General features: G+C 43.2%; 1 protein-coding gene across 1 annotated transcript in view; it reads left to right on the top strand.

Annotated features, from left to right (window-relative positions):
- The window catches only part of LOC107300040 (C-Maf-inducing protein), a gene marked incomplete at both ends in the record, with an annotated part of 21,295 nt that overhangs the window by 6,833 nt on the left and 4,448 nt on the right, over positions 1–10,014 (top strand). The window contains 6 exons of the mRNA XM_015829383.1: positions 1,667–2,020; positions 3,005–3,070; positions 4,985–5,011; positions 6,462–6,510; positions 7,613–7,720; positions 8,851–8,967. Coding sequence (XP_015684869.1) covers positions 1,667–2,020; positions 3,005–3,070; positions 4,985–5,011; positions 6,462–6,510; positions 7,613–7,720; positions 8,851–8,967 — 721 coding nt within the window. The remainder of the gene's footprint in view (positions 1–1,666; positions 2,021–3,004; positions 3,071–4,984; positions 5,012–6,461; positions 6,511–7,612; positions 7,721–8,850; positions 8,968–10,014) is intronic.

Raw genomic sequence — 10,014 nt, 5'->3', positions numbered from 1 at the left:
TTAAAAAGTAATTTTAATGGGAATACAGCAATCAATATTTGGCTTTTAATTAGGTTTTAGTGGGGTTATTTTGTGTATTTTTGTATGATTTTTTGTATCTTGTATATTGTATTTGTGTTTTTAATATGCTGTGAACCGCCCTGAGTCCTACGGGAGAAGGGCGGTATACAAATTAAATTAACCTAACCTAACCTAACCAAGCAGGAGACCCCATACAAGTCCAGACAAGTGGCTGCCCAGTCTCTCCTTAAAACCCCCCAATGATGGAGCACCCACAACTTCTGGAGGCAGGCTGTTCCACTGGTTAATTCTTCTCACTGTTGGGAAATTTCTCCTTCGTTCTAGGTTGCTTCTCTCCTTGATTAGTTTCCATCCCTTATTTCTTGTCTTACCTTCTGGCGCTTTGGAAAAATAGGTTGACCCCCCTCTTCTTTGTGGATCTGTTCTGATCTCCAAAGATAGGATGAGATAGGATCTGTCCCGATTTTTAAAATATCGTTATATTGTAAAATGCAGGTAGTTTTTGAGTTATGAACGGTTGTTTAATGACCATTTGAAATTATGATGAGCCCAGAATGGGTGCTTTACTGCCCATAAATCACATTTGGCCAGCCACTTGTCTGAAATGGTATAGGGTCTCCTGCTTGAACAGGGAGTTGGACTAGAAGACCTCCAAGGTCCCTCCCATCTCTATTCTGATTGAACGATTGAAAATCTTTGAAAATCAGCCTAGACAAGCTATGGACATCCTGATGTCTGCTAGACCAGAGGTCCCCAACCTTTTGGGCACCAGGGACCGGTTCCGTGGAGAGAGGTTTTTCCGTGGACCAGAGAGTATGTGGTTTTGTGTGCTGCCTGCATCCCGTGGATGGGGCTTTGCTTGTTTGTGCGGACCGGTTGCTGGCATGCTGCGGCCAGTACTGGTCTACGGACCGTTGTTTGGGGACCCCTGTGCTAGACATTTTTGACTACAGTTCCCAGAATTCCTGGCCAACAAGCATTGTTGCCGAAACTTATGAAGGTTGCAATTTGAAACCTATTGGCAAGGGTCCCGTTGTTCCTTGCTGAAGGCAGCAATACTGAACAAGCTGGAGCAGATATGTGATTATGAAAAAAGCAGCAATGTGTGTTCCTGTGTAGTCTGAAAATCTTCCGCCACACAAACACACATACATCCGTAGTTGTCAAGAGGTTAAAGGTTTGTGTGCAGGGAAGAGTGCTGTTAGTTCTTGGGAGATAAGAATGGAGATGGAAGACGTTTTTGTCTTCCATTAATCAATTTTTTAGGAAATTGAGTTGACTATCCTGGTGGGCTGTTTATGGAAAGGAACATTGCATCACGGTTTTGCATCATCGGGCCGAGACGCTTGCATTCCTACCCAGGATGGCCAAGTTCACAGACTGCCACAAAAACGGGGGCTGCATTACAAATTCCATTGGGGAGACATTTGTTTTCTTTTGGTATAAATAGGACAGTTTAATTGCAGCTGGCCAAGATTTAAAAAAAAAAACACACACAGAAAGAGGCACACTGATTAAAAAAAAAGAGGACATGTTGCAAAACTTTGCGAAGTTGCCGTCTAGCTTCTTCCCCACTATTTCTGTTATGTCTAGCAACTTCAACTTATTGATTCTTTCCCACTTGCTTTTTTTTCCCCTGCAACAGCCGGGACAATTCTCCAAGCCTGAAGGAAATTCGGAATGGCTGCCAGCAGCCTTGCGACCGCAAGCCCAATCTGCCACTTCGGCTTCTCCACACCAGTCCTGACCTGATGTCCCGGGAGGCAACGTTGGCTGAATCCCGCCTCAAAGCGGTCATTGTCACGTCCAACGAGATCCACGTCGAGGTGGAGCGCAACAACGTGGCCAACCAGAAGATGACCGCCAGCGTTGGCAACGACAGCGAGCCCAACCTGATTGACTGTTTGATGGTCAGCCCCACCTGCAGTAGCATTAGCATCGAACTCAGTGCCCAGGCGGACCGCATCCTCGGCTGCTTTGTGGAAATACTCAAGATGCTGTGAGTTGCTCTTTCCCATGGCTTTCCAGATGGTCCACAGGAGTTTCTTGGGTTAAGGGGTGCGGGTGGGCAGGTGTGTGTGTATGGACACCCAGTATCCTTCTCAACATCAGCAGGAATCCCATGAAATATGCACATAGCATAGTAGTAAATCTATACCTCTTCCAACTCTTCCTGGGAGTTGGAAGAGGTATAAAGTCCTGCTGATGGAATTCCAATATTAGCGTTAAGGATGAAAAAGTGTCGTTTTTGACTCCTGAGCGCAGTTTACAGGCAAGGTGGAGCCTGTGTTTCTGTGCTAATCCCAGCAACTCTTGTTCCATTGGAGGATTATACACAGTAACAAGTTTGTGTTAAGTCAGCACTGATCCCTTGCAAAAGACAACAAAATGGCGGCTTGCAGGTTCAACAACAACAATAACAACAATAAATAAAATTAACAGATAAAACACATGGTGGACATATGTGAATATTAGGGTTTCCCCATCAGGCCAATTGAAAAATTGGAAGTTGAATAAATGAAGTTTCAGTGGGATAGTCTTTTCTAGGTACTCTCTAAGATGCTGAAACTATAATTTCCAGAATTCCTATCTAGGATGGTCAATGACCAGGAGGGTTGAGCTTTTTGAGCTTTTTGTAGATCCTGGGGCATCAGGTAAAGAAGGCTGGCAGAGACCAAGGTTAAACTCATGCACAAACACAACGGACTTTAGGCTACCGTATTTTCCGGCGTATAAGACGACTTTCTAAACCCTGAAAATCTTCTCAAAAGTCGGGGGGTCGTCTTATACGCCGGAAAATATGGGTATTCTATTTTATTCCTTTACACATGTGGTTTGGCATATTACTCATCAAGTTTTCTCTCCCCCCCTCTCTCTCTCTCGCTCAAACTCTATATTTTAACTGGAAAAGTTGGGGGTTGTCTTATACGCCCAGTCGTCTTATACGCCGGAAAATACGATAATTGTGCTTTTCTAATTACAGATCAGATTATGAAGATTGGAGACCTGCTCTGGCCAGTTTGCTCCAGCCCATCCCTTTCCCCAAAGAGTAAGTTTTTGTTTTTGGGATGTTTCATTTGTTCTTTTCCCTGGAAGATAGCTTGCATTAGTCGGAACTAACTAATTACTGACTAACTAAGATTTAATAGAAGAGTCTAATAGACGTAGCTTATAACTGAGATTTGTCAGTAAATTAAGGAAAGTGGTAGGTAGTCAGAATAAGATCAGATTTGCTTTCTTTATTTTAAATACATACATTTTGCCATTCTGGGGCATCCTCACTACTGACATTAGTGAACAGTCAAAACGGCTGTTGGCTGTTAAAAATTCAGTAAAATTCTATACAGTGCAACCAAAACAGTGAGAAGTCCAATCGTGAAGCAAAGGCATTGCCTGCAAATAAAACCATCTGAATCAACGTGTTTTTTTTGCCTTTGTAATACAAAAAACAGAGTCCCACCATTTAAACTGCAGCCACAAAGGAAATGGTTGTTGCAGTTTACCTTTTCCTTTCCCCCTCTTTAAAAAAAGCTGCAAATTAAAATAGTTTTGAAAATGCAAAACAATGGCTAGAGCCTTGAGATAATTGCACAAGGACTTTACATGATCATCCCATGAGTTTTTATGAAATTTGAAGGGTGGACCTCCTAGACTTTCACAGAAGGGCGATCCCTTACTGAGAAAGTTGCCAGACCCACTTTGAATCTGGAAAAAATGTAGTCCCAGGGTCAGATGTAGGTGAAAGGGACTTCTCAAAAATTGAAATTAAAAGTAAACATTGTCAGTTGTTGGGATCAAACAAGAGGTAAGCAGTTGTCTCAGCAGATGCGCTAGGACAAGAGAGCCTGCTGAAAGAAGAAGCGTCAAACCACATGTCATTCCATAAACATAGTGTTTGAATCCAGCGAGAAACAGTTGCTGATGGTCCCTCTGAAGCCTATTAATGGCACCAGTGTTTATGAAAGGAAGATGTCTCTGTGGGGTGAACATTACAGCCTATAATCATCCAATTTGCAAGCTTAAGCCTCCCTGGGGAGCCCGGTGCCTTGCTAAGCCCTAGTTTTCACCAACTTGCTGTTCTTCTAAAAGACCAGGGAGAAATGGAGAAAGGTCCTTGGTGTCATTTATCTGAGTTGGGTGGGGTTTTTTTTTAACCAAGGACCCCAGGGCAGAGCGAGAATGTGATGCAAGGACCTCTGAGCAAGTGACCATTAATTGCTTTGCTAATGTTAATTCAGAGGCAATGGGCCTTAATTGCCATGCAATTAACAAGCACACCTGGGACTGGAATAGGAGCTGAAAATCCTGTTTACGAACGCATGGTTTTGGTCTCCTGGACCTAGAAATTTCCATTTGCCTCTTTGATGACACATGAGCTTTTTTTTTTGCTTTTTCTTTCTCCCAATGTACCTTAAATATGAATGAACTCCCTTTTAAGCCTTCCAGGGTTCCATACAGTAGTCTTGCATGGGTTGAGGATAGGGGAGGCTACGGCCTCGTTAGAGGAAATTTTGAGGATGTCTTTTTCAAAAAAAAACTCTTAAGTGCATTCGGCACACTGGATGTGTAATGCACTTACTCATTTCATATTGAAAATTAGCACGACCTCTTGCTCTTGTAGTTTGCTTGCACTATTGTAGATTATACTTCCTTGCCGCCCAATTTTAGATGTTCCGTTTTGCAAGATTCCCAGATGTTCATTCAAAGAACGGAAATTGCCCAGCCTTGCTCTTGATGATATTGACTTCAATTTAGTTGAGGTTGAGTTGGACAATTTGGGTCACAGGCTGCCTGAGATGATGGCAGTCAAGAGACTGCTACAGCTGGTAGTTGAGGCTCATTCTAATAACCTGGAAGTTGAGTCACCCCGGCAACTGGACTTACATTGGATCTATGGATTTTGTATTATTGTTGTGTTTGGGGGGGAAAAACACCTGCCTAATACCCTGTGTTTTTATTTCAGGGCTCTTGCACATGAGAAGTTCACAAAGTAAGTGCTTATTTGCTTGAAATAATCTCCTATAGTACTGGGTTGACCCAGTACTTTTACAACACAGAAGTTTCAAAAGTGATAGACTCTTACTTATAAAGACTAAAAGAGACCCCTGCCCAATACACCTCAATTCATAAAAGTGGAAGAACACAACCCAGGCACTTTCTCTGCCACGCAAAAAAGGATCACACTTCCCTCAAGGGCCATTCTGTCAGTAGCTTATGATGCAGTAGCACCCAGTCTCGACAGTTGTAGTATTGTCTTAGCTGGACTGTTTTGACCCTCCCAATTCAGTAGGATCAAATTATGCTACCAGCCATTAGACAAGAACAGCCTTTCTTGATAGCCATTCCCATGTGTCCAAGCAGGATGTTCAGAGTCAGGGGTCTTCAGACTTGGCCCTTTGATGACTTGTGGACTTCAACTCCCAGAATTCCTCAGCCACGTGCCTGGCTGAGGAATTCTGGGAGTTGACATCCACAAGTCATAAAAGGGCCAAGTTTGAAGACCCCTGTTCAAAGTGATGATGGAAGGATGCTTTGTCAATCAGCTAGAGCAGGTGTCCAGGTCCCAACTGATGATCCCAACGAAGTAAGCACAGTTGAGACATTCAAATCTCTAATGCAAAACTTTATTGAGTACAGCATATTGGCACTGATGAATAGGAAACCAGCTCTGGTTACATTGGTGCCAGAACAGTAAATGAAAAATATAGAAACTCCCCTTTCCCCTGACCGTGCAAGTCACATTCCCCAATTAAACCTCAGACAATNTGTACTGAGCACCCCAAGCATCCTCCCCCCCCATGTCTGTAGGCAAGCTAAGAAACAACAATGGCTGAAGCAGAATAATGTTTCTTTGATGCTTGACAGCAGGTCAGGAAGAGAGGTTCTAGCCATTGAACTGAAATGCTTGTTTTCTACATGCAAGGAATTGTGGAACCATAGGGCTGGAAGGGACGTTGATGGTCTTTTTGTCCAACTCCCTACCCAAGGCAGAAATCCTTATCCCATCCTGGACAAACCAGTCGAGGATTCCAAACATCCTCCTTCCCACACACAGAATTCCCCCTTGGCTCGCATCCAAATTCCTCTTTGGCTTGCATCAAGGGGCCTCTAGCTGTGAATTTGTCTGGCTAGAAGAAGCTGCAGAATGGGGTAGGGATCTCCAGGCGAGACCGTTTCCCAATCTCCGAGGATTAAAGTCCTTAACTATCATGGATTGTTTCAAGGCTGTCAGAAGACCTTTTCCCACCGTGTAACGCCCCAGTTTTAGAAGAACGTAATCATTCCCTCCACATCTCCTTGTAACTTTTCACTTAGCACATAATCAGAATGAAATGCAACAGCTGTACTCTGTATTTATTTGGAGATGACCAACTGCATACTTCTGTTTCTCTCTCTTTTTTTTCCCCCTTTCTTTTTTTTTTCCTTTTGTCTGTTTCCAGGGAGCTGAAGTACGTCATTCAAAGATTTGCAGAAGACTCAAGGCAAGAAGTAAGTTTTCCATCCAGCCTAGCACCACAAAAAGAGGGAGACGGGTTGTTTGGCGCAACATGCAGGCTATAAATTGCTTGGAGTTCCATCATGCAAGTCAGACTCTCGGCTTTGATATTTTTCCTGAAAAGACTTTTGGAGCCTGTTGCTGCCTTCTTATAAAGGACTGCATGCCTTTTGTGTCAGCATGAAACACGGCTTGGATATCTCTGAAGCTTGGCTAGAATTGTTGCATCTGGAAATTGCAGGGCAAAAATGAATGTTCCGGATAAATGCCCTTCATTTCCTGAATAGCCAAGACTGACCGTTTGCTTGCATCACAGAAATGCTCATTGTTGTGACAGTGGCATGCACACAGTTATGTCTGTTTGTTGCAGATGCGGATGGATGGATGGATGGATGGATGGATGGATGGATAGATAGATAGATAGATAGATAGATAGATAGATAGATAGATAGATAGATAGATAGATAGATAGATAGATAGACAGACATATAGACAGACATATAGCTAGACAGACAGTCAGATAGATACAGTAGATAGATACGACAGACAGACAGACAGATATGATGGACGAATGGATGATTAATATAAGGGGGGTATTTGTGTTGAGCACCCAGGAAAGACTGCCAACATTTTAAAACATCTGGATGGAAAACCTGAAATTCTTCAGAAATCCAAGGCCTACAACGGGTGCATAACTACAACAGATACATAAAACTTTTAGTTGCAGGAGACAAAGTCTTCTTCTTCTTCTTTCCCATCCACTCCAGGGTTCAGATCAGAGGGCCCATTTGGCAGACTCTTTGCTCTGCTGCAGACTGGAAGAAAAGTGTTCCAATGGAACACCTGGTGCCTAATGAGGTGCAAGGAAGAATGTGTTTTATTGCTGAGCTGGGTACCCTTCCAATGAGAAGGAATGTCTCTTCTGCAAGGTTGGGGCATCTTGTACTGTAGCTCCTAGTGGCTCCGTCAGCACGCTCAACCAGGAGGAGCAGGAGTTGAGCAGCACCTAGAGCACTAGAGGTCTCCATTTCACTTCCTTCTTTCTCTGCAGAATTATTTTGAAGACCATCTTCTCATGTGTCTTTCTTCTGCCAGGTCCATTCCTGTTTGCTGAGCGTGCGGGCCGGCAAGGACGGCTGGTTCCAGCTCTACAGCCCTGGTGGTGTGGCATGTGATGATGATGGGGAACTGTTTGCCAGTATGGTATGTGCCAGTTCTTCACAGTCTTTTTTGCTCTCATGTTGTCACTTTTGCAAGGTGGCCCAGATAGGAAACACAATCAGATGGGCTAATTCTATTTTATTGTAAAGCTACATTGACAGAAACTTGAAAGTACATCTCTTCCCCCACCCACCCCCTTTACAGCTCAAGAAAGTAGGGAGGGTCCCTCCTGAAATGTTTGCCTGCTCCCATTCATTTTGTGGGCTAAGTTGCCTTTTGTCCTATCGTGGTTCTTCCCCCTGTCTCCCAAGGCCATTCCCACTTACTATTACGGTCTGGTTGCATTCACAATATACTAAACTTACTGCTCTCGTGCTAGATATAGGATACCCTTCACTCATCTCCTGTCTAACGTCTACATCCTCACAAAGGAGAGATACATACTCCAGATTACGTACAGACACAGACTTCCCATCTCTGAGCTGGAGAAAAAAGGTTTTGGTCCTTTTAGAACCAGAGCAGAAGTTGGGCATCCGAACTAGATAAAGGAGCGAACAAAGAATCTCCTAAGACTGAAAGTCACAAGAAATTGAAAAGAGAAGCAAGTTGGCTTTTGTTTTAAGAATGTATATCTGTTTACTTATTTTCTTAGAGATAAAACAAGAGCCACAGTGGCACAGTGGTTAGAGTGCAGTATTGCAGACTAATTCACTGCTCACTGCCAGGAGTTCGATCCTGACCGGCTCCAGATATTTTAAAATGTTGGCAGTCTTCAAGCCTTCGGAGGTCTGTAAAATGAGGACCCAGATTGTTGGGGGCAATATGGAGACTCTATAAATCACTTAAAGATGGCTGTGAAGCGGTATATAAGTCTAGGTGCTATTGCCAAATCTAATCAGAAAACTAGAATTTTTAACTTGGAGCATCCCTTCTCTAAATTATTTTCCAAAGACGTAACTCCAACACTTATCATCTCATGCTGAGTTGAGAGCAATAGATAATTCCACATATCTGGAAGACAATAATTTAGGGAAGTTGGACTGGAGTTAAAATGCTCTTGCCAGATTTGGCCATTCGCCTTCCTGGCTACTTTGGAAGAAGGGCCAAAAGATGTTTCCTGAATTGTGTGTGTTTGTGTGTCTCTTTCTCTTATCTCTCTCTTTCTCCTGCAGGTTCACATTTTAATGGGCTCCTGCTACAAGACAAAAAAGTTTCTGCTTTCCTTGGCTGAGAACAAACTGGGGCCTTGCATGTTGTTGGCATTGAGGGGCAACCAAACCATGGTGGAGGTAAGGCTGCCGTTATCCCTTGATCTATTTGCCACACCAGATGGAAACAAGGAAATAGATATTTTGTGCCTGCATTTGGTCTCTCCTTCCTCTGAAAATGAAATATCCCAAACAGCTCTGTGACCACTCAGGGACAGAAGGAATGATCACAAGCTTTAAAAACACAGCAGGTCAGCCGTTAATGGTGCAAACATATTTGTCTCTACTCAGAAATAGGCCTGATCATGTTTAGTGCGATTCTCTTCCAGTAAATGGGAGAGATGGTGTGATATGATGGGTAAAGGGGCTGTCTTGGGTTCAACTCCTTGGAAAATCAATGGATTTGGGACCACTCACTCAGCCAAGGGTCATTATGAGAAAAATTGGAAGGGGGAAGAACTAGAGCAAAAGGAGGAACATAAATTTAGCAACAAATGAGGAAATAGAAGAATGGAAATCTCAGTGTGGCAAGAAAAGAAACTTTTAAAAAAAACAGATGCCCAATGAAACCCTAGAAATCGGGAGATATAAAGGCATAAAAATGCCAAGGCAAATTGGACTTTTATTTCTTCTTAACAGAAGAATCACAAAAGTCACTCTTTCCTTTGGCATCTTAACAAGATAATTCTCAGCCCTCTCCTTGCTCCCACTTTGACTTTATAATTTCAAGAGTTCCTCTCTTCTATTCTGCTGTCTCCAGGCATTGCCAGAACCACTATCCAGAAAAAAATTTTTTTGTCTTTCTTAGCGACAGTGGTTAAATCTGGGGTGTCAGATGGCAAGTGCTTGTCTGTTTGAATTCTAGTTGTTGCTGTTATTATTATTTTCAAGTACAAAGTCTGTTATAGTTCCTGATAGCAATAAAGGAGAATATTTGTAGCCCAGAGTTAAAAAGGGGGCTCCCTGGCGCTCTCTGAATTTGCTGGTTTTCTTGCAGATGTTACCCAAACTAGGTAACCTCATCAGTTCTAGTCACTAGTACTAGAGAATTCAGAGAGCACCAAGGGTTCTCCTCCTCCTCCTCCTCCTCCTCCTCCTCCTCCTCCTCCTCCTCCTCTTCCCCCCCCC

Source organism: Protobothrops mucrosquamatus, unplaced genomic scaffold (genome assembly GCF_001527695.2).
Source record: "Protobothrops mucrosquamatus isolate PMUCROS unplaced genomic scaffold, P.Mucros_1.0 scaffold6006, whole genome shotgun sequence".
NCBI lineage: Eukaryota > Metazoa > Chordata > Lepidosauria > Squamata > Viperidae > Protobothrops > Protobothrops mucrosquamatus.
This window is presented reverse-complemented; position numbering and strand designations above follow the sequence as displayed.